The sequence below is a fragment of the Lipotes vexillifer genome, unplaced genomic scaffold (assembly GCF_000442215.2).
Source record: "Lipotes vexillifer unplaced genomic scaffold, Lipotes_vexillifer_v1.1 scaffold178, whole genome shotgun sequence".
Classification (NCBI taxonomy): Eukaryota; Metazoa; Chordata; class Mammalia; order Artiodactyla; family Lipotidae; genus Lipotes; species Lipotes vexillifer.
The window spans coordinates 752,016-777,967 of NW_006775603.1; the positions used below are offsets into that span (position 1 = coordinate 752,016).

Consider the following 25,952-nt stretch of genomic DNA (forward strand, 5'->3'; position numbering starts at 1 on the left):
GTATAATTGAACAGTTTTATTTATACTTTATATATATGTATTTTTGCCATTTGACAGAAGCTAAGTACCCATGATGCAATAGGAAGATGAAAAAGTCTGCCTTACTGTAGACTACTGTTATTATGTTGATATTTTTATCTTCTACTGAAAATAAATAACTTAGTTCTAGTAACAGGATGTACATAGTTTAGTTATAAGGAAGGATCAATCAGGGTAGTCAGGAGCTGGCTAATTTCTCCCAGAATTAGAAATAAATCTCTGTATACATGAATATGACTTATTCTAGACATAGATGCCTGAGGAAGGCTAGAAATATACTAATAATTATATCTAGAAAAGCAAGGCTATTATCACATTCTCTAGACTTCTGGGGGGTTACTGACATAGTTGTATGTCCTCACTCTGAGAGATGATGTGACCTAGGGGCTGAGAGCACAGACTCTGGCCCCATATTGATTGAACTTCTGTTTTGGCCATTTCTTAGCTCTGTGGCTATGAGAACATTACTTAGCCTGCAGGTGCCTCTGTTTGCTCATATATAAACTGAGGATAGTACTGGAACTTAGTGCTGTTTTGAGAATTAAACAAGTTATTATTGATAAATCACTTACATCTATATTTGACACATAGTAATAAAAAAAAAAGTATCTCCAATTTAAATTCCAGGGACAGAGGAAACAGGGAGGTACCAGCCCTGTGGTACTCCTGCCCAAGACAGAAACAACACAGTAGGATGAACTCATCCCACATAGAAAGAGTGTGGTGTCAGTGTGGTGGATGGAGGAGTCTGTCAAGTTTTCAGTCAGAACATTGCATTTTTCTTCCTCAGTGTGGATGCGGAAAGCATTATCCCTGAGAACTAATGGTTGTCCTGAAGCGCGTGTATGTGTCTGTGTGTGCTGATCCAATAGTTAGCCACTGGATGAGCCAGAAGGTTGGGGAATATATCTCACACTGGTGGGAGATTTTGAAAAAGATCTGACTTGGAATGCCAAACCATACATTAGACTGTTGTGCTGCCAATTGTGGCCAAAGCCCATCCTGACCTGTTTTGCTAAAGCCCCATGGAGGCTAAATAACTCAGACTTGGGGGGAGGATGTCTGCAAAATAAGCCTGGGAGCAGACTAACTCAGGCCACTTGTCAGGTAGTTGTCTCAGCAGTGGCTGTGAGGCAAGAATCCTGAAAAGGCTTACGTGCCTTGCACAAATTTTGTTTAAGTGCTTGGTTCAAGACAACCGCTACTGGTGTATATCTTCCCGTGGTATTTTCTATGCACATATTGGTACTAGAAGGCTTCTTGTACAGAAAGGCTGTAATTTTCCATGTGGTTTCCTCATGAATGTATCTAATGAAACAAGAGACTTACCGCTTCTCTCCAGTTTAAGACTACATACACAGCAGCTTAACACTCTGTAGTCTCTTTCCAATTAGGCAAAAAACTAAGTTTCTGTGGTGATCATGCTGAGGGTCATTATATTCATTCTGCCTTACTTCCTTGCCAATGCCTAATATGCATCAAATTACTCATGATTACATCTGAGCTGCCTAGCACTTCTAGAATATTTTCTTGAAATTATACTTTCTGTTGGGGACTTTTTAAAGTGTCTATGCCATTTGTCTCCTGAATAATTAAAAAGATTTTAAAAAATTATTGATTTGTATAGGTCTTTTGACATTCAAGTTTACTGTCAGCACCTACGGGGAATTAACAGATTTTCCCTAAGTAGAAAAACCTTTCCTAAAGAAATATCCTAGAATTCATATGTTTACCAGAATTTAAAGGAGTCCAAGAGATTTTTATAAATCTAGAGACATTAAGGCGATTCTCTGGTAGTTCCCAGAGATGTTTAAAGGTACCTCCTGGAAGGAAAAGATTTGATTTAAAAAAAGAAAATCCTGGGTTAAAGTTAACCAGGTTGTCTCAGAGCCTTTAATGTGCTAATGTTAATGTGCCTTATGAATACCTAAAGAGGATGTAGTCAGTATCATTTCTTACACTTCTGTATTCTATGGAACCCACTTTTTTGTTTTATTTATTGATTTATTGAAGTATAGTTGATTTACAGTGTTGTTAATTTCTGCTGTACAGCAAAGTGATTCAGTTATACATATATATATATATACATTCTTTTTCATATTCTTTTCCACTACAGTTTATCACAGGATACTGAATATAGATCGCTCCCTGTGCTATACAGTAGGACCTTGTTGTTTATCCATTCTGTATATACTAGTTTGCATCTGCTAACCCCAAAATCCCACTCCAGCGCTCCCCCTCCCCCTCCCCCTTGGCAACCACAGGTCTGTTCTCTATGTCTGTGAGTCCGTTTCTGTTTCGTAGATAGTTTCATTTGTGTCGTATTTTAGATTACACAAAATGATATCATATGTCTTTCTGACTTACTTCAGTTAGTATGATAATCACTAGGTCCATCCTTGTTGCTGCAAATGGCATTTCTTCACTCTTTTTTTATGGCTTATTGGGTTGGCCAAAAAGTTCATTTGTGAAAAACCCACACAAACATTTTGGCCAGCCCAGTATATAGGTACCACATCTTCTTTATCCATTCATCTGTCGATGGACATTTAGGTTGCTTCCAAGTCTTGGCTATTGTGAACAGTTGCTATGAACACAGGGGTGCATATATATCTTTTTGAATTATAGCTTTGTCTGGATATATGCCCAGGAGTGGGATTGCTGGATCATATGGTAATTCTATTTTTAGTTTTCTGAGGGACCTCCATACAGTTTTCCATAGTGGCTGCACCAACTTACATTTCCACCAACAGTGTAGGAGGGGAACCCACTTTCTTAGTAGGGTCTCTTAAGGTACTAGTGCACATCAGAACATATTTTGGGCAGTGCTGCTTCAGGGAATTCCCACAGTAAAGGGTTAATGTTTCATCTCGTCTTTTTAAACTGCTCTAAAATCTATCCTCCTTCAAATGGCCATTAAGAACTTTAATTGTGTCTGTCAGCTCTCATTGCATGTTGTTTATAAGCATGGTTTTATTATTTAAGTGAGATGGCATAAAAATAAGATTTTTGTAATGAGAACATTTTATTTTAATTTCCACCATTTATATACAAACACAAGATAAAACACATCACGAAACATTTTATAGTTAATATTTATAGGTGCATAGTTTCATGCTCACGTATTTAAGTATTATATGTATTAAATTTCACAATACATCAATATATTTAGAATCGTTAAAAGACACCTTAAAATCTTATAATATATTATAGTAAATCACTCACAATTTTTCAACGCCAGCAACAAAAAATTAGTGGAGATTTAGAAATAAGTGGTAGTCACTTAGGTGTTTTTAATTTAATTTAACATTTTAGATTTGAAGCCACAATACCCACAGCACACAGAGACCCTGCTATCATATATTAGGTGGGAGGGAAGCACCGAAATGCTGAGTTGGGGCAGGTACAGATACTCCAATCACTGCTGATGGAAGACTTCTTCAAAACACACTGAAAACTTTGAGAAAATGTCATGACTGGGCACGTTGGAACTGAGCACTGGTACAGGGTGGCACATCTGTCAGCAGATCTCAGGAAACTGGGAGCAAAGATATTTCTTAGGCTTCAGGTTCGTAATCCTGATACCCTTCCTAATAATAGGAAAATCGGAAAGACAACACGAAGTTTTAGTATAAGTGACCAGTGATCAGGGCTTTAGGGCAAAAATGAGATGGGACATGGCTTGCCACTTTGAATAAGGGAACTGTGTCTTAACAGTTCTGGAACTATTCTGCTACATCCAGTATAATTTTCTTCTTTTTAATAGTTTTGTCTTCCTGTCAAATATAAAAGTGAATTATTATTCTTGTGATCAGCGTTAGGGTGTCTGAATTCTACTTCCACACGCGCCATTTAATAATCGTATGACCTAGTCCTGTAGGACACAGTAGCCGGTCTATCTTATCTGGCTCTCATTTTCTTCAACTAAAGTGTTAGTTTCTTTCTAAGAAATCACCTGATTTGGTTCTACAACAACATTTAAAGGCAAGTCACATTTTCTCTCCTTTTACTTTCCCATTTGGGAATATCATCTTCATCTGTGGCTTCAATTATTACTATTTCAAAGCTCCTTCTCTCTCCCTGTAACTTGGATAACATAGACAATAAAAACATTGATGGTCTTAACCAAAGTGGCCAGATTAGTCCTCCTAAAAAACAACTCTAATAATAGCAGAATCCTGCTTAAAAACGTATTTTCAATAACTCAAGCTGCCTTCTGAATGAAGTACAAGCTTAAATGGCCAGGTTTTTACAGTACTTTACAATTCGTCTTTGGCCCATCTCTGCTCAAAGCTTGAACCACATTTAATTACTCACTGTGCCTCAGACATATCCACATGCACTCTCAGACATGTATGCCTTGGAGTTTTCCTTGTGTTAGAATGTCCTCCCTGCATTTTGGCCAATCATATCTCCCGCCCCTTCCCACGCAGGTCACTACCCACCTCTGCTATAAAGCTTCTTCCGACTGATCTAAAGAAATCTTGTAAAATGTTAACCTTTTTTGTGCGTCGCGTATATTTTTGCCCCTGTGATGCCTGGTGCATAAAAGGCAGTCAATAATGTTTGTTAGGGGTGTCATGATGACTAAATGAAGGCATGCACTTGTATTTGTTTTTCAAACCTACTAGAGTGTAAACTCCTTGCATCCAGGTACTAGCAGTTACTCTTCCTGTATTTCTATGGTGTTTATTAGCATTGTGCCATGTATAAAAAGACCCCCAAATATTGGTTAAAATTAATTAGGCAAATAATTTAAGCTCAATTTCTGCAAATGGAATGACTGATTATCAATATGCCTTGTAATAATGCCATAAAGAAGAATAACAACCTAACTACAACACACTTTAACTCAATTTTTAGTGGTGATGTCTGGTTTCGATACCAGGGTAATATTGTTCTCACAGAACTGGTTAGGGCGTGCTCCCTTTTCTGTTTTTTTTGGATGATAAGTTAATTGGCATTAATTGTAATTAGTGGTATTTCTTCTTCTTTAAATGTTTGGTAAAATTCACCAGTGAAGCCATCTGGTCCTGGAATTCTCTCCCTGGCTGGGTTTTTAAATAATTCATTCTTTTTAAATTAGAAATCTATTCAGATTTTCTATTTCTTCCTGAGTCAGTTTCATTCATCTAAAAGTATTTTCTAATTTCTCTTGTGATACCTTTTCTATTAAAGAAACTTACTTTCAAATTAAAGTATGCTGTTTAAAATGTTAGACTGAAATGTATCCATTATTGCAAACTATGCATTTATCATATTTCTACTCTCTAATTTTTTTGAGTAACTTTTATTTTACTATGCAAACATCTCACTAGAAATGTATGGCAAATAATAATTACTACTTTGGGCATTTAGTTGATTTCTCTAACCTTCCATTTTGGCATTTGTTTTAGAAGGTAAAGTTTCTAGTAAAATAATTCTTCAATGTAGGGGCCAGCAATCTCTTTCTGTAAAAGGCCAGGCTGTAAATATTTTAGGTTGTGTGGGCCACATACTGTCTCTATCAGTGCTGTTGCCTTTTTTTTTTTTTTTTTTTAACTCTTTACAAACGTAAAAACCATTCACAGCTTGAAAGCTGTCCACACAATACAGGTCCTGGATTTGGCTAACTTGTGCATCTAGAGAGTAAGTCATTCTCTTTAAGGACAAACATAAGGGAAATCTGACAGTGACAGATTTGGGTTACTGATTATTGGACCCAACTTGAACTCTTAAACTTTATTTTTGGAGTTTCACGTGTATAAACTCTTACCTCAGAAGGCATTTCATAAGCCTCATTGTCAGGCTCCACAGGTGTATCTTCCAGAATTCCTTCCTGGGAGGCTCCTTCACTCTAATATTTAAATGAAAAGCATTCAAAGACTTTGAGGAGGTACCATTATTCACTTTTAAAATTCACAACCAAATTTTGAAAAAAATCTTATATACAGTACTGGAAGGGATGTAATAAAAATGGCACTCCTTAGTGTCACTGCTAAACTATACAGTGCCTTTAGTAAAACGTTGAGGCAACAGGTGTTATTAACGCTAAAAATGTACAATTTTTTGGCCAAGTAATGCACCATTCAGGAAAACAGTCCAAAGCTAGAGAACAAAGGTGTTTCTCACAGGATCAATGACAGCAGTAAAAATTGTTAATTCTTCATCAATGGATGATGAAGAATTAGGAAAATTATCATTCAACAATTCAATAGATTATTATCTATTACTATGACAAAAATTATATAAAAAATAAGAACCTCTTTATGATACAATGTTTAGCAGTATATAAATGTTGTTGTATATATTATGGATACAGCCTAGGTAGAATTCAGATGATACAAAGGTGAAACAGATTGGAGGAAGGCACAACAAAATATGAAAAGTACTTTTTGTTGGGTAGCTATGCATGTTATTTTTACCTTTTTGTAAGTTTTTAACTTATATAACCATTTATAATGTAAAAGCATACATATTTTATAGTTTATTTCTAATAACGGCAAAGAAACAAATTTAAAAAACAAATTTCAAGACTGAAACCATACATATTTGGCAGAAGAAAACTCAACTATTTGGTCAGTTTTCCAATTATCTCTCCTTAGGATACCACAAATTCAACCTGTTGTGGTCATGGTTTTATTAGTGTTCTTCATTAAATACCTTTTGTTGCTTTGCATTTATTCCAGAAAAGGAATTGTAAAAAGAGGTGATTGAAAATTAAAAGAGCAGGGAGGCCATGTGAGCCTATATGAACTTGCTCAGGGATATCAAATAGTCCCTCAGTCAATGTGGCTTCTGTTTAAAACTATGCCTGATGTAAATAACATCTCCCCATCTTGAAAATACAGGGAGGGAAAGGGATAAGGAAATGGATGACGGTGAGAAAACGTCAAACTAAAGCTCATTCTTACATTAGCTGGGCAGAGAAGCTTATAGGTCACCCACCTCTGTCTAACTCCTGTTTTATAAATTTTAAAAGTCCAAGTTATTTATAAAGTAAATAAGATATAAACCATCCCCCAAATACCTTACTTCTAAACGTGGAGTAAAGGTACTGTTTTCAATGTTTCACCTCTTCGTTCATGTCAACAACATAGGTTCTGCTGATTGGTGGTTAGACACCAGGGCTGTAATATCACAAGACTTGAGTTCAGGTCCTATAGCTTCTACAGATTCTAGATCTTTTGTGATGTTGAGCAAGTTTCTTAAGCTTTCTCTAAGCATCAAACAGCCTTAGTGATAAAATGGGGCAGCAATAACTTTTTTAAATTGGGAGGAGACAATGCCATCATTAGTCCTCTCATTAGTATTTAGATAACTTTTAGTGATACTCAAGTATGAGGAAAATAAGGTAAATTTCCTGTTTCTTTGCATTTTAAGCTTTTAGGGATTTATTTTTCTAACCGAATTTGTTAAAAGATTTTGATATAGACTGGACAAGTAAATATGCAGAACTGACTTGCTTTCTATCACAAATGAGGTGCTAAGACTGGTGAATGTTATTGGATATGTGTGTGTATGTGTATTTGGGTGTGTCTGTTGCATTCTTCAAAGGTCATCCAAGTAATGGTCAATGTTGCTGGTGAATTCTTTGGCTAGATTGATCATGTATTGGGATCAAGTGAAATCCATCCCTATTAATTTTAAATAATGACTTACTTAGGTTGCAAGTACATAATAACTGCTATTTTTAAAAGTATATGTATTTCTGAGCATGTATTTACCTAATCTTTAAAACCATACTCCAAATATCTACAGTTTATAAAGTAAAATATGTATCACTTGTGGGTAAGGATTTGAGAAGCCACAGAGGAAATGCTAACATAATATTTAAAAAGAAGTCAAATAAGTGATGAGACAGAAAGTCAGCTACAAAAGTAAAGACACATAAATAAATGGGAAAAGGAGGAAACAAGTGAAATATAAATACCGGGATGGTCAATAAGTATCCACATGTCACAAGAAGACGCCTATACTTTCAGGTATCTTTACTCACTAAAGGAATAAATATGTGTTGCTTTCACAAGTTTGCTAGACTTTATGTGTTGTTCTCTGGTGAATGAGATTACTGATTTCATTAAGATAGAAATACATTAATAAACTATCATTAAGGTTTTAACTGTATTATATGAAGTGGAAATAGCTCACAGACCTCCCATGAGGCAGGCTATCCTTAGCCACATCTTGCCAAGGAAATTTGGCTTCAGAGGTTTAGTAATTTGCTCAAACTAGCAGAGGTGACTCCAGACTCTGTGCCCTTAACCACTATCCTGAGCTTCTCCAAAAGAATTTTGGCATTCAAAACGTTTTCTTTAACTATCTATAGATTTCAGAAACTGAGAACATTCTCTCACGTCCCTGACTATGCCTTGCCTATTCCTTTAAGACCCAGTTAAGAGTCTATTCCTGCTAAACAAAATTATCTTATAATTTGATTGCTGAAACCCATCAAAGAAGTTTATTCAGAAGCACTGTATGCTCTGTGGGGCCATTATACCTTTCATACTATAAAAGTTTACCCAGAAGGAAAAAACAAAAAGTATTAGTTAAAGCACAAGTGAGAATTGCCTTTGTTTATCAAAACACTGATGAATTCTCTAGTGTAGAAAGAAACCACCCCAAGGGCATGGCTAGAGAAACTAGTGAGGATTAAGGAAATAGTGGGGATGAAGTCGCAGAATAAAAGATAATTACTCAAAATCCTTTAAGAACAGGGGTGTATGATATTCAATTTCCTATTTTTCTATCCAGTCTTGTGCTGCAGTATGATTTCACCATCCTACCATATCCTTCACACATAGCCTGTTGGCCCTAAATATTCACTAAAGGGCTACCCAGTGGTCAGAATAGGATGCTGCAGTATGGGGAAAGCACAGCATAGGTAGGAGATGGATTATATCTATAATGGAAGCAAGAAATTAGAACCAGAATTGACCAGGAGAAATGTAATCACAGGAAAACCATCAAAAATGTATCTTGCCTTTCCTATACAGACTGTACCTTAGCACGTCATTGGCTGCAATCAGCAAATTTTGGACTGTGGGAAATGATACAGGACAAATAACTAGTTCAACAAGTAAACTGCAAGAAAAACAAGTTTTGGGAAACATATAGATTAAAGTGGACTTCAGAGAGCATTAGAAAATTACAACTTAAGGACCTTATTTCACTCTTATTTGGAATCCTGTTTTGAGAAAAGAGAAACAAATATGAGATGGGGGAATTTAAACATTGACTGGATATTGAATTAAAGAGTTCCTGTTTACTTTTAAAATGTGATATTATATTTGGGTTTTACTTAAAGAAAGTCCATAAATTAAAAAATAATCATCAAATGTTTTTAGATCAAATAAGATATCTAGGTATTCCAGGTTTGGGTTGGGAGAAATGAATAGGCTGTAGAAAAAACAGGAGTCTATGTGGTGGTGATTGGTTGCATTTGAAGGGGAGTATAATATGCACCCTAAAATGTGGCAGGTAGATTAATTTGAACTGAAGGCAGTCGAGGCCCAGCAGACTCAGGAAGAGCTTTTTACATTCTTCATAACTGCCTAAAAGAACGTAGATTAGAGGCCTGTACCAGAAAGAGAGCTTTCACCAGAGAGAACTTTTTGTTTACCTGAAAGCCTCATCTATATGGCAGGGCAAACATCTGATTACCAAAGACCTGCTCATCTCACCTTCCCGTGAATAGCCCTCCTTCCCTTTGAAGCTCGGGCCCCTATCCCATTCTTTAGCTCAGGGTAGTAAATAAACCTCAGTTGCCCGACTGCCTTTGAGTTCCGTATCTTTGTGGGGCTCTCAAACATATGAAAGTAAATTTGTTTTTCTCCTGTTAATCTGTCTTATGTCAATTTAGTTACGAGACCAACCAAAGAACCTATAAGGAGCGAAGGGCAATTTTGTCCTCCCCAATAGTTTGGTGCCAAATGTGGGGCTCTCCTTTGGCTGGACATTGCTTGTTCTGGGGTTGCTGCAGCTGAGAGATCCTGGAAGCTCTGGTAGAAGGTAAGAATTCTTACCACATCAGTCTCCTGGATCTCTGCCTGCAGGATCTGGTGGAAGCAAGAGTGGGGAGAATCCTTTTCCTTTTTCTAGATTTAGATTAGCAGGAGACACTATTTGAGTCAGTTCCTTTGGTATAGTGACTCTGGTAAAGATTTGTTATGAGTATTCTTGCTTTCTATTGATTCCTTTCCCCCTAGGTCATTGTTTTCTTTTGTCTTTTGTGTTGTTTGTCATAAGGAGGAAAATCATAGGGTTGAATACAGGCATAGGTCCTATAAGCTTGTTGTTTGAGCTAGCCTTACAGACTGGCGAGTTCATGATTCTCACGAGACTGGCATCTCTTTAGACAAGCTTTGCTGTGGTTCCCCTATATTAAAGACAACAACAACAGAGATGAAGGATTCTTCTTGTCTTGTTCAGCCCCATCTGCCTGTTTTAACTTCCCTTTCCTGTTAAGATCTGCAGAAAGTACTCTGTCCAGATCACCAGGCCCAGGGTATAAAGATTACTTGTGTAAATCATGAAAGCCAGGAGGTGAATTTAGCAGAATCACTTGGGATGGGTGGTAGGGCTGGCTTCGCTGCGCCTTACAACTCCTTGTACTTTTCCATCAACTTTTCTGATTACAAGGCCCTGTAATCAGGCTGCTTCAGGCTTTCCTGCTTCAGGCTTTCCTATGCAATGTCCCTTGCAAATGTTTTCTGGACCCCCAATGCAAGAATTCACGTCTATGGATGGCGGTAGTTCTGTTAAATTATAAAACGCCTTTCCCTCTACTTTCAGTTCCTACCAAATTTAGGGAGGAGTTAAAAAGATTAATGTACATTCACAATCCCACTTAAAGCTAACAAGGTGTGTTTTTCCCCTCCATAAAAACTATTTTGGATTATATATAATAAAATTATGTTGTAGTTAACAGACAGAACAGACAGCTCCTGGCGGTGGCGGGGTGGAGGGGAACTCTCAAAGAAACAGATGACCCAGGTCCTCCTATAAATAATCAGGAAATGGATCAGCTTGAGGCCAATATTCAGGGGCTAATAGCAGCAACAGTAGAGGGTTTTTCCTCCTGAAGTGAACTGGTCCGAGACTGAATTGTACATTCAGGAAAAGGAAAACATTTGAAGGCCTTCGTTAAAGACTTTATCCAGACTTTTAAAAGGCATACTGCATTAAACCCCGAAGCTCCAGGACATAGACATCTTTTGATTTCCATCTTCTTTGGAAAGCTCCCTGATATAAGGAAGCAAATTAAAGATAATGTAGTTGGATGGGTGCGCCAGCCCCTTGACAGTATTCAGGCTGCAACCCAATCTTTGAGGAATTAAAATCAACTGTCCTTATCTTGCAAACCTTTGCAAAACCAGAAATGCAGCTCTAGAAACAATTCAAAACACACCTATCTTTACCAACCCCCAAACCTCCCCTATTCATCTCAAAATGCTTGCACATATTGAAAAAACTCAGGACACTGGAAAAGAAGTGTTCTAAAAAGAAGGAAAATAGTAATTACCCTAGACTTCTGATAATTATAGAGAAACATATTCCAAAACTCCTTGGAGACAACTCACATTCTTTCTTTGTCCCTTGAAGATGTAAATCTTCCATGTCTTTGAAATGTAAACACCCCAAGGATATAACTAATACACAGCCCACCATCCTCTGAGACTGAAGTAAACAAAAGAGTGGGGGGTGGGGGGAAAGGCTTTTTAAAATAAAACACAAACTGCTATAAAATTTCCCTTGCGGAAAATTTAATCCACAGCTTCCATAAGATTACTTAAAGTCCTTGCCACAAAAGTTAGTAAAATGCTTTAGCCATTTGAGTGGTAACCTTCACTTGTTCCATCTTCCAGAGACACAATTTGGATTCAACTGTTATTTATGAGCTAATGAGTTTTGTATTGTTGTACCTGATTCCTGGCTAAAATTTAGGGTCCCTGTTGGTATCTGTGTGTTTATATATGTCTATGGATGTATGTTATGTATATGTGATATATTTCTACCTCTGGATGGTACTGCCAAAATTAGTTTGCCAAAAAAAAAAAAAAAAAAAAATTACCTGACTTTGTTTAACTGGCTTAAAGAAAAACATGCTTATCAATTTAAATCATTTAAATTTAAATATTTAAATTTAAATATTTTTAAACACTCTGAAGTATAATAGACACTAACCCAAATGCTTTTCAAGTTCATGTGGTCTGGGACAATCTTTGGTAAATAAAAGCTAGTTTAAGTTTGTTGGTTTAATTAAAATCGGCATGTCTTTAGAGTTTTCAGCATTAAGTATAATTTATTCGACCTAGGTTTACTAAAAGTCAAATAAGCTCATGTGTCTCTGTGACAGAATTTGTCAGAAAGAAAAATAACCTCAGATGGTGGCTAGCTGCTTTAATGTCTCATGAAATTTTATGAGTCATCTAAATACGATTGTTAAGAACAAGTGAATTAAATAATTTTAGGGGAGATAAAAATTTTAAGTGAACGTTTCAAAAATAATTATGGTTTATGATATGTCTACTTAAATAGTTTTCTAAATCTCTTTCGGTAATTTAGAGTTTTGCTATGTTAAGTTAAAGGATGGAAATTCATTGAGGTCATTTCCAAATAAGATAAAATACAGAACATAGGTTTTTCCACTTTTGGCTTCTTATTACAGAGAAAGTAAAGATATTTGGATCTGTCAGTAAAATGTCTTGTGTCACATTAAAAAAAAATTGTACTATAAGAAAGCAAATACTTCTAGAAATTATGAAATGTACTCTTAAATTTGCCAGTCTATGGAATGACAGGTGTGACAGTTCACAATTGCTTACTTAGTTTTCACTAGATATTAAAGTTTCCAAGAGTTAAGAATTCTAATTAATATACATAATTGAAACTACTAGAAAGAAAAAAACTCTGTATGCAAGGAAATAAGATGTGCTTTTGGCTAAGAAAAGGTATGAGGTATGGAGATATGTTTTTATTAAGAGAAAAAGACTAATTTTGTCCTATAAAAAAGTAATTATTTCAGAATGAGAAAGCAGAAAATAAAAGACAAACTAAGTGGATATACAAAGTTGGGGAGAAAGCGAGGGAGGAATGATAGGAAAAGAGAATTTTGCCTTGTGTAGTCAAACTGGCTAACATTGAATGAATTTATTATAAATATTTAAAAAATAAGCTTTAATAACAATAGTTTACTTATATTTGTGTAAAACTAAAACTTAATTTTCTTTCATCTGCTAAAAGAACAAGATTTTCTTAGACTAGTCTGTTCTTCGTAAGATTGTGAAAGGTTAAAGATTCTGTATTTTATCAAAATAATTTATTGTGCTTCATGTTCTGAGTCTTCTCTTAAAAGAACTCATTTTTTTAACAATTATGTAACTTTCTATATCTGCCTGCAAAGTATTTTCTTGTCACTTTGGTTAAATGGATTGACTAAATATTGTACCACAATGACCTATGATCCTATTTGAATCCTCCAAATCAAATTCTAAATGAAATCTTTTTGTCCTTGAAATCATTGGGATTTTCAAGAGGGTCCCTGGAATATCCCAAAAGATTGGTTCTCTCACCTTATATTAAAAAAAAAAAAAGAGAGATGTTAAACTAGTTAAGTTTATTTGATGTTAAATTACATGGCAAGTATTGTCAGGCAAGAAGTAATACTAACCCTTCTTTATGTTGTATTTCTATGGATGTATGTTATTAATATGTATTCCAGAAATTGTATAAAATTCCTAAAAATGATATGTATTGTTTTCAGTCACAATTCCAGTTATTATTTTAAAATGTTGTATGTCGGGCTTCCCTGGTGGTGCAGTGGTTGAGAGTCCGCCTGCCGATGCAGGGGACACGAGTTGGTGCCCTGGTCCGGGAAGATCCCACATGCCGCGGAGTGGCTGGGCCTGTGAGCCATGGCCGCTGAGCATGCGCGTCCGGAGCCTGTGCTCCGCAATGGGAGAGGCCACGATGGTGAGAGGCCCGCGTACCACAAAAAAAAAGAAAAAAAAAGAAAGATGTTGTATGTCACAAAAATAATCAAATTTCCTTATCAACTGCGTTATAATGAACTCTCATCAAATCTTTAACTGTGACTTTTCTTTCGTCATTTACAGACAGTTACTCTTTTACTCTGATGCTTTGGAAAAGGTTTCTTGCAAAAGTGCTTCACCTTCAAGAAACTCCCGGAAAGGAATCTAACAAGTACAGGTTTTTGATAACTTTCTGATCATACCACTAAACTGGGTAAGAATTTGCATTAATCTAATGGAGAAACTGACAGCTTCATAAAACTGCTAACAAAAGATCAATATCAGTAAGAATTAATTACATGGGAGTGAATGACTGATGAGGATGAGAACAACTTTTATGACTTTTTGTTTGAAATATTCTTGGTTCCTTGGTTTTGTTTTTCTAGATTTAAGGAAACCTTTTTCTTTCTCTCTTAAGCGATTAGCAAGTTGGTAAATATACCTTTGTGAACAAAGATACAACAATTATTTTTTCTCACTATCTGATCCCTCCAGAATTTGGAGACTCTTAGTGAGTATTCATATTTTCATGGCATTACAATTATTTGCATAAGTTCAATAGGAATTTGTCCTCATAACATGACACAATTGGAAACTGGTTATACACCAAGGCTTTGACTGGAATGTCATATTTGAGAATGTGCACAGAGTCAGATATGACCAGACAGGTTTAAGGAACTAAGGGTGACTTTATGGAGCCAATAATGCCCCTTGAAAAACCAGCCTGGTACTTTCCTTACAGGGTTCCTGGAAGCCTTATCAGATGAGTAAGGCAAGTCATTTCCTGGCAGGTGCAGGAACCTCAAGATATCTTGGAGACCTCAAGAGGAGAAGAATTACCCCAAATATATAGGTACTGCAGGCAAAGTCTGATGGTAAGTCCTTGGCTTGGCTGCCTAGCCTCCAGAGGCATTTAAAAGTTAAATCTGAGATTCCTTATGAAAGGTTCCAACAAAGCAGATTTAAAAGAGCCTATATGGTCAGCCACTATTCTTGTTGCACTTATGTAAATAATAAGGCCAAGTTTGTTGAAACTAGACTTAATTTGCCGAGACGTTAGTCTTACCATGGTTATCTTTGGTAGAAATGAAGCTAACTGTAGAGAGAAAAATCATGTCTCAGTAATATACCTTTGTGGATATCATATTCTAGTGCTGTTAATTGTCTTTGAGGTTTTGTTTTCTATCTGTAAACTGGACTGGATCCTGAATTCTTCTAGTTTCCTTCAATATTTGGCTAAAACTCGCCAAGCTAATATTTCCAACTTTTACCCACTTCCTTTTTTTTTTTTTCTTTTTTTTTTGCGGTACGCGGGCCTCTCACTGTTGTGGCCTCTCCCGTTGCAGAGCACAGGCTCCGGATGCGCAGGCTCAGCAGACATGGCTCACGGGCCCAGCCGCTCCGCGGCATGTGGGATCCTCCCGGACCGGGGCACGAACCTGTGTCCCCTGCATAGGCAGGCGGACTCTCAACCACTGTGCCACCAGGGAAGCCCCTACCCACTTCTTGACTTGGAATCACTATGAACAAAAACTGGTCTCTTCCTGAATCTCTGCAAACTAAATGTGAACAACTTGATATCAACTTCCCAGAAATCATCACAGCAGCTCATGTATAGATAGTTTTTATGCCTGTTGCTGTGTGGGCCCCTCAGAAAGTTTACCTGAACACCCAATGCCATCAGAAATATTCAAACTGCAGAAGATGTTTTGGCCCTGACAGCTAGAAATCTTCTTAACTGGCTGCCCTTAGGACTCAAACTGGGTTTATAGTCTGCTCCAAACATTAACCTTTGTTTTTCTTTTGTTTCCACAGAAATGCTTTTTTATTGAATATCTAATTGCTTGCACAATATAGGCCTAACCGTGGGAACCCAATTGCATCACTGCCTTCTGAAATGAGACAACTCTTTAACGGAATTGACCTATTCTCAGGACTCAAAACACTGGTTCAGTGAGAGGAGCAATCTACCAGCTCAACTTCTGGACTGTGAAACTTCTTGGAGAAGTTTTAAAGGTGGGACTGACGAGGAGCAGAATGTGCCACCCCAAAATGTGCTACTTTGGCAGGTAGATTATTTTAAGCTGAAAGCAATTAAGGCCCAGCAGACTCAGAAGAGCTTTCTGCCCCTGCCCTTAACTGCCTAAAACAATTTAGACGGGGAGGGGGAGGAGACAAGATGGTGGACAAGAAGAACTTGAGCTCACCCCCTCTCACAAGAACAGCAAAATCACAACCAACTGCTCAACAACCAACCATCGACAAAAATGACTGGAAACTACCAAAAAAGATATTCTACATCGAAAGATGAAGAAGAAGCCACAACAAGATGGTAGGAGGAGCACTTTTGTGATATAATCAAATCTCATACCTGCCAGTTGGGTGACCCACAAACTGGAAAATAACTATATCACAGAGGTTCTCCCACTGGAGTGAGAGTTCTCAGCCCCACGTCAGGCTCCCCATTCTGAGGGTCTGGAATCGGGAGGAGGAGCCCCCAGAGCATTTTGCTTTGAAGGCCAGAATGGCTTGAGTGCAGGAGCTCCACAGAACCGGGGGAAACAGAGACTCCACTCTTGGAGGGTGCACCTAAGGTTTCACATGCACTGGACCCAGGGCAAAGCAGTGACTCCACAGGAGCCTGGGCCAGGCCTACCTGCAAGTCCTGGATGCTCTCCTGGGGAGATGGGGGTCAACTGTGGCTCACTGTGGGTGCAGGGACACTGGTGGTGGAGGTCCCAGAGAATGATCATTGGCGTGATCTCTCCTGGAGGTCACCATTTTGGCACCGAGACCCAGCCCCACTCAACAGTCTACAGGCTCCACTGCTGGGACAGCTCAGGCCAAACAACTAATAGGGTGGGAACACAGCGCCACCCATCAGCACACAGGCTGCCTAAAGTCGTCCTGAGCCACAGCCACTTCTAACACACTACTTGACCCAGCCCCGCCCACCTGAGGGGCAAGACCCAATTCCACCCACCAGTGAACAGGCACCAGAAGCAAGAGGAACTACCATCCTGCAGCCTACAGAATGGAGACCACAAACACAGAAAGTTAGACAAAATGAGATAGTAGAGAAATATGCTCCAGACAAAGGAACAAGATAAAACTAAGTGAAGTGGAGACAGGCAATCTACCTGAAAAAGAATTCAGAGTAGTAATAGTGAAGATGATCCAAGATCTTGGAAAAAGAATGGAGTCACAGACCAAGAAAATACAGGAAATGTTTAACACATTATTGACTGGGGGATTTTTACAGAAACTAATGCCTGTGGCTGTAATACATCTCCGGTCAAAAATGTATTGACAAAGAGCTAGAAGATTTAAAGAACAAACAGAGATGAACAATATGATAACTGAAATGAAATGAAAAATACACTAGAAGTTATCACTAGCAGAATAAATGAGGCAGAAGAACAAACAAGTGAGCTGGAAGAGATTGGTGGAAATCACTGCCATATGGTGCTGGCATGAAAAAAGAAATATACATCAATAGAACAGGATAGAAAGCCCAGAAATAAACCCATGCACCTATGGTCAATTAATCTACACCAAAGGAGGCAAGAATATACAATGGAGAAAAGACAGTCTCTTCAATAAGTGGTGCTGGGAAAACTGAACAGCTATATGTAAAAGAATGAAATTAGAACATTCTCTAACACCATACACAAAAATAAACTCAAGATGGACTAAAGACCGAAATATAAGACCGGATAGTATAAAACTCATAGAAAACATACGCAGAACACTCTTTGACATAAATCACGGCAATATCTTTTTGAATCCACCTCCTACAGTAATGAAAATAAAAACAAAAATAAACAAATGGGACCTAATGAATCTTAAAAGCTTTTGCACAGCCTAAACAAAACGAAAAGATCAACCACAGAATGGGAGAAAATATTTGCATATGAAGTGACTGACAAGGGATTAATCTCCAAAATATACAAACAGCTCACGCAGCTAAATATCAAAAAAAAAAAAAAAAAAAAACCCAATCAACCCAATCAAAAAATGGGCAGAAGGCCTAAATAGACATTTCTCCAAAGAAGACATACTTATGGCCAATAGGCACATGAAAATATGCTCAACAGAGCCAATTATTGGAGAAGTGAAAATCAAAACTACAGTGAGGTATCACCACACACTAATCAGAATGGCCATCATCAAAAAGTATACAAATAATAAATGCTGGAGAGGATGTGCAGAAAAGGGAACCCTCCTACACTGTTGCTGGGAATGTAAGTTGGTACAGCCACTATGGAAAACAGTATGGAGGTTCCTCAGAAAACTAAAAATAGAATGACCATATTATCCAGCAATCCCACAACTGGGCATATATCCAGACAAAACTATAACTGAAAAATATACATGCACGCCTATCTGTGTTCATAGCAGCGCTATTTACAATAGCCAGGACATGAAACCAACCAAAATGTCCATCAACAGATGAATGGATAAAGAAGACATGGTACATGTATACAATGGAATACTACTCAGCCATAAAAAAAGAGTGAAATAATGCCATTTGCAGCAACATGGATGCAACTAGAGATTATCATACTAAGTGAACTAAGTCAGAAAGAGAAAGACAAATACCACATGATATCACTGAGATGTGGAATCTAAAATATGGCACAAATGAACCTATCTACAAAACAGAAACAGATTCACAGACACAGAGAACAGACTTGTAAGTGCCAAGGTGGGGTGGGGGAGGGATGGACTGGGAGTTTGGGGTTAGTAGATGCAAAGTATTTCATATAGAATGGATAAACAACAAGGTCCTATTGTATAGCACAGGGAATTATATTCAATATCCTGGGATAAACCATAATGGTAAAGAATATAAAAAAGAATGTATATATGTGTATAACTGAGTCACTTTGCTGTACAGCAGAGATTAACACAACATGGTAAATTAACTATGCTTCAATTAAGAAAATAATAAATTAAAAAGTAATTTAAAGATACAATCTCATTTTAATTAAATGATACTTTTAGAGAAACCAGTCTTATATAGAAATATGTATTTAGAAGCTATTCATGTTCTACTTTGGATAATCTGTTAGCATATTACTCATTTTCTTGCCTTTTGCTCTTCTAACTCTTTCTTTAGTCTTGGCAATCCCTTCAGAAAGAAAGAGGGAGAGAGAGGAAGATAAAGTGAACAGATGAAATGAGAACAAGTTTGACTGTTTTTTGTTTTGTTTTGTTTTGCGGTACGCGGGCCTCTCACTGTTGTGGCCTCTCCCGTTGCGGAGCACAGGCTCCGGACGCGCAGGCCCAGCGGCCATGATTCACGGGCCCAGCCGCTCCGCGGCATGTGGGATCTTCCCGGACTGGGGCACAAACCCGTGTCCCCTGCATCAGCAGGCGGACCCTCAACCACTGCACCACCAGGGAAGCCCAAGTTTGACTGTTTTTAATAAAAGGTTTGGGATTGGGGGAGGGAGTAAAGCTAATACATTAAATCTATTTTAGCCTTATTTTTGGATGTTCTTTATCAGTATCCTTAAATCTAGTTTTAAATACATTCAGCCATAAATTATAAAATAACCAGTCTATTAATTGGTCTATAAATCAGGAATCAGTGTGAAATCATTTTTTAGAAGAAATTTTCATTATATAGCAAAGAAGCAGTATTCTATCTTAAATCTTCACCCTCGGTAAGCATAACAAGTAGCTCAGTGACTGCCATATTTATGAAAGTGGCATATAATTAGCTGACTCACTTAATAAGACTTCACAGCAGAGCAAAAATTGTCAGCTTTTCTCATGTTACTTGGATATAGACCTAGTTGCAAGTACTAATACACAGTAGGAAGTCTGGGAATAAAGTATTTTCAGTTTTCATGTTCAAAGATTAATCCTCCTCATCCATTAATAAAATAATATTATTATATATGTCTAAATACATATTTATATTTGCTTATTATTTAAGTTTGCATGGATAGAATTCTTGAAGATCAGCCCCTTGGCTAGTGCTTGAATAAGATATCATCAAAGTGAAAGTGGGTCAGCCTGAGGAAGAGCTACTCTTCTGTTGCCAGTTCTTTCATCTTTGCAAATGCATTGATATTTGGAGGCAAGTCTAAAACTAGCAACTGGGGGAGGAATCAGTGGGGAGTGCAGGTTTTGACAAAGAGAGAGACAGCGAGTATGCTTTCATATCTTAGGGAACCTAGGGAATGCTGAGAGGCTCCTGGGAAGGAGGAAATTCCTGTGAAGAGCATAGTGAACCAAGCCTTCCGTGTCTGCTTTCAAAAACAAGTGGGAAACTGGTCTTAATACCTGACTGGGAGAAAATACTTCAGGCAAAACAAACTGCTCATACACGAAAAGGTGGGTAGGACACAAAGGGCTCTGAAGCAGAGAGAGAAGGCAAGAGCTTCAAGATTGGTGCATGTGAAACGCAGAAAAAGAAGCTTAAAGAATGAGTAAAGATCTGCCTTCTTCATCTAAGAGAGCAAAGATTAGGAAAAGCTGTAAGAAAGGCAGAGCAGGAACACAGTACTGTCATGCACAGGTGGTAACCTGAGGTTCCAGGAGTCTCCATGCTACTGGGAACAGATGCCAGTCCAGTGTTAAGGGCTTTCAAGATCTGGAAGGAAAACTCTTCAAGAGGATCTCAGCCTTCAAGTTGGAATATCTTTGTTTAGCATCTAAGATGGGATGCAGAGGGAACAATGCCCCACAGACCACACTAGTCAATTTCAATAGGTGTTGCAGTTACTCTACCCTATAATTTCTACCATTAAGTTCTTTTCACATTAGTTGTGGTTGTTTCTTTTGGTTACTTAGAAAAGCTTTCCTCTCTCCTTGTCTCAACAAATCTGAGAGAAAACGGAATTTACTTAGAAGAGTATCAAGAAAGATCATGGGCTGGGTATATCCTCAGAAGATCATTCAAATGAGGTATTCTTAAATGCTTAATTTTCCATCTTACTCTTACATGGAATAACAATAATAGGTAAGGTTTATGTAGTGTGTACTCTGCATTTGTACTGTTCCAAGAGTTTCACATGCATTATCTCATTTTAAAAACCAACTACAGGAGGAGCTTCAAGATGGCAGAAGAGTAAGATGCGGAGACCACCTTCCTCTCCACAAATACATCAGAAACACATCTACATGTGGAACAGCTCCTACAGAACACCTACTGAACGCTGGCAGAAGACCTCAGACCTTCCAAAAGGCAAGAAACTCCCCACATACCTGGGTAGGGAAAAAGAAAAAAGAAAAAACAGAGACAAAAGAATAGGGAGGGGACCTGCATCAGTGGGAGGGAGCCGTGAAGGAGGAAAGGTTTCCACACACTAGGAGCCCCTTCGCGGGCGGAGACTGCGGGAGGCGGAGGGGGAAGCTTCGGGGCCGCGAAGAAGAGCGCAGCCACAGGGTGCGGGGGGCAAAGCGGAGAGATTCCCGCACAGAGGATCGGGGCCGACCGGCACTCACCAGCCCGAGAAGCTTGTCTGCTCACCCGCCGGGGCGGGCGGGGCTGGGAGCTGAGGCTCGGGCTTCGGAGGTCGGATCCCAGGAGAGGACGGAGGTTGGCTGCGTGAACACAGCCTGAACGGGGCTAGTGCACCAGGGCTAGCCGGAAGGGAGTCCGGACACAAGTCTGGAGCTGCCAAAGAGACAGAGACTTTTTCTTCCCTCTTTGTTTCCTGGTGCGCGAGGAGAGGGGATTCAGAGCGCTGCTTAAAGGAGCTCCAGAGACGGGCACGAGCCGCGGCTATCAGTGCGGACCCCAGAGACGGGCATGAAACGCTAAGGCTGCTGCTGCCGCCACCAAGAAGCCTGTGTGCGAGCACAGGTCACTATCCACACCCCCCTTCCGGGAGCCTGTGCAGCCCGCCACTGCCAGGGTCCCGGGATCCAGGGACAACTTCCCCGGGAGAACGCACGGCGGCCTCAGGCTGTGCAACGTCACGCTGGTCTCTGCCGCCGCAGGCCTGCCCCGCACTCCGTACCCCTCCCTCCCCCCTGTCCTGAGTGAGCCGGAGCCCCCGAATCAGCTGATCCTTTAACCCCATCCTGTCTGAGCGAAGACCAGATGCCCTCAGGCGACCAATATGCAGAGGCGGGTCCAAATACAGAGCTGAACCCCGGGAGCTGTGCGAACAAAGAAGAGAAAGGGAAATCTCTCCCAGCAGCCTCAGGAGCAGCGGGTTAAATTCTCACAATCAACTTGATGTACCCTGCATCTGTGGAATACATTAATAGACAACAAATCATCCCAAATTGAGGAGGTGGACCCCTTTTTCTCTTTTTGTGAGTGTGTATGTGTATGCTTCTGTGTGTGATTTTGTCTGAATAGCTTTGCTTTTACCATTTGTCCTAGGGTTCTGTCTGTCCGTTTTATCTTTTTTTTACTATAAAAATTTATTTTCTTAATAATTATTTTTTATTTTAATAACTTTTTTCTTTTTCACTTTATTTTATTCTCCTTCTTTCTTTCAATTTTTTCTCCCTTTTATTCTGAGCCATGTGGATGAAAGGCTCTTGGTGCTCCAGCCAGGCATCAGTGCTGTGCCTCTGAGGTGGGAGAGCCAACTTCAGGACACTGGTCCACAAGAGGCCTCCCAGCTCCACGTAATATCAAACAGTGAAAATCTCCCAGAGATCTCCATCTCAACACCAGCACCCAGCTTCACTCAACGACCAGCAAGCTACAGTGCTGGACACCACATGCCAAACAACTAGCAAGACAAGAACACAGCGCCATCCATTAGCAGAGAGGCTGCCTAAAATCATAATAAGTGCACAGACACCCCAAAACACACCACCAGACATGGACCTGCACACCAGAAAGACAAGATCCAGCCTCATCCCCCAGGACACAGGCACTAGTACCCTCCACCAGGAAGCCTACACAACCCACTGAACCAACCTTAGCCACTGGGGCCAGACACCAAAAACAATGGGAACTACGAACCTGCAGCCTGCGAACAGGACACCCCAAACACAGTAAGTTAAGCAAAATGAGAAGACAGAAAAACACAGCAGATGAAGAAGCAAGGTGAAAAAAAAAAAAAAAACCACCAGACCTAACAAATGAAGAGGAAGTAGGCAGTCTACCTGAAAAAGAATTCAGAATAATTGAGATAAGGTTGATCCAAAATCCTGGAAAGAGAATAGAGAAAATACAAGAAACGTTTAACAAGGACCTGGAAGAACTAAAGAGGAAACGAACAATGATGAACAACACAATAAATGAAATTAAAAATTCTCTAGATGGGATCAACAGCAGAATAACTGAGGCACAAGAAAGGATAAGTGACCCGGAAGATAAAATAGTGGAAATAACTACTGCAGAGCACAATAAAGAAAAAAGAATTCAGGACAGTCTCAGAGACCTCTGGGACAACATTAAATGCACCAACATTCGAATTATAGGGAAACTCTGCAAGCCAGCAGGGAGTGGCAGGACATATTCAAAGTGATGAAGGAGAAAAACCTACAACCAACATTACCCTACCCAGCAAGTATCGCATTCAGATTTCATGGAGAAATTTAAAACTTTGCAGACAAGCAAGGCTAAGAGAATTCAGCACCACCAAACCAGCGGTACAACAAATGCTAAAGGAAAGACCTACAATAACAAACCCAGAACAATTAAGAAAATGAGAATAGGAACATACATATTGATAATTACCTTAAATGTAAGTAGATTAAATGCTCCAACCAAAAGACACAGACTGGCTGAATGGATACAAAAACAAGACCCGTATATATGCTGTCTACAAGAGACCCACTTCAAACCTAGGGACACATACAGACAGAAAGTGAGGGGAAGGAAAAAGATATTCCATGCAAATGGAAAGCAAAAGAAAGCTGGAGTAGCAATTCTCATATCAGACAAAATATATTTTAAAATAAAGACTATTACAAGAGACAAAGAAGGACATTACATAATGATCAAGTGATTGATCCAAGAAGATATAACAATTGTAAATAATTACACACCCAACATAGGAGCACCTCAATACAGCAGGCAAATAGTAACAGCCATAAAAGAGGAACTCGACAGTAACACAATCATAGTTGGTGACTTTTAACACCCCACTTTCACCAATGGACAGATCATCCAAAATGAAAATAAATAAGGAAAAACAAGCTTTCAGTGATACATTATACAAGATGGACTTAACTGATATTTATAGGACATTCCATCCACAAACAATACAATACACATTCTTCTCAAGTGTTCATGGAACATTCATTCTCCAGGATAGATCATACCCTGGGTAACAAATAAAGCCTTGGTAAATTTTAAGAAAATTGAAATCGTATCAAGTATCTTTTCCAACCACAACAGTATGAGACTTGATATCAATTACAGGAAAATATCTGTAAGAAATACAAACACATGGAGTCTAAACAACACATTACTTAATAACCAAGAGATCACTGAAGAAATCAAAGAGGAAATCGAAAAATACCTAGAGACAGATGACAATGAAAACACGATGACCCAAAACCTATGGGATGCAGCAAAAGCAGTTCCAAGAGGGAAGTTTATATCAATACAATCCTACCTTAAGAAACAAGAAATGTCTCAAATATACAACCTAACCTTACACCTAAAGCAATTACAGAAAGAAGAACAAAAAAACCACAAAGTTAGAAGAAGGAAGGAAATCATAAAGATCAGATCAGAAAGAAATGAAAAAGAAATGAAGGAAATGATAGCAAAGTTCAATAAAACTAAAAGCTGGCTCTTTGAGAAGATAAACAAAATTGATAAACCATTAGCCAGACTCATCAAGCAAAAAAGGGAGAAGACTCAGATCAAAAGAATCAGAAATGAAAAAGGAGAAGCAACACCTGACACTGCAGAAATACACAAGATCATGAGAGATTACTAGAAGCAACTCTATGCCAATAAAATGGACAACCTGGAAAAAATGGACAAATTCTTAGAAATGCACAACCTGCTGAGACTGAACCAGGAAGAAATAGAAAATATAAACAGGCCAATCACAAGCACTGAAATTGAGACTGTGATTAAACGTCTTCCAACAAACAAAAGCCCAGGACCAGGTGGCTTCAGAGACGAATTCCATCAAACTTTAGAGAAGAGCTAACACCTATCCTTCGCAAACTCTTCCAAAATATAGCAGAGGGAGGAATACTCCCAAACTCATTCTACAAGGCCACCATCACTCAGATACCAAAACCAGACAAAGATGTCACAAAGAAAGAAAACTACAGGCCAATATCACTGATGAACATAGATACACAAATCCTCAACAAAATACTAGCAAACAGAATCCAACAGCACATTAAAAGGATCATACACCATGATCAAGTGGGGTTTATCCCAGGAATGCAAAGATTCTTCAATATATGCAAATCAATCAATGTGATACACCATATTAACAAATTGAAGGAGATAAACCATATGATCATCTCAATAGATGCAGAGAAAGCTTTTGACAAAATTCAACACCCATTTATGATAAAAACCCTGCAGAAAGTAGGCATAGAGGGAACTTTCCTCAACATAATAAAGGCCATATATGACAAACCCACAGCCAACATTGTCCTCAATGGTGAAAAACTGAAACCATTACCACTAAGATCAGGAACAAGACAAGGAAGTCCACTCTCCCCACTATTACTCAACATAGTTTTGGAAGTTTTAGCCACAGCAATCAGAGAAGAAAAAGAAATAAAAGGAATCCAAATCGGAAAAGAAGAAGTCAAGTTGTCACTGTTTTCAGATGACATGATGCTATACATAGAGAATCCTAAGGATACTACCAGAAAACTAGTAGAGCTAATCAATGAATTTGATAAAGTAGCAGGATACAAAATTAATGCACAGAAATCTCTAACATTCCTATACACTAATGATGTAAAATCTGAAAGTGAAATTAAGAAAACACT

General features: G+C 38.5%; 1 protein-coding gene across 4 annotated transcripts in view; it reads right to left on the reverse strand.

The window, feature by feature from the left end:
* Positions 1-2,877: 2,877 nt before the first annotated feature.
* SNCA (synuclein alpha) overlaps positions 2,878-25,952 on the reverse strand; it is a 136,731-nt gene continuing 113,656 nt past the window's right edge. The window contains exons 6-7 of one of the 4 annotated variants that reach the window (XM_007450012.1): positions 5,795-5,873; positions 3,278-3,629 (exon numbers count right to left, since the gene is read on the reverse strand). In XM_007450012.1, the coding sequence (XP_007450074.1) occupies positions 3,597-3,629; positions 5,795-5,873 (112 nt within the window). In that variant the 3' untranslated portion in view covers positions 3,278-3,596. Of the gene's footprint in view, positions 3,630-5,794; positions 5,876-25,952 lie in introns of all 4 variants that reach the window. The other 3 variants (XM_007450014.1, XM_007450013.1, XM_007450015.1) reach the window with 3 other exon arrangements.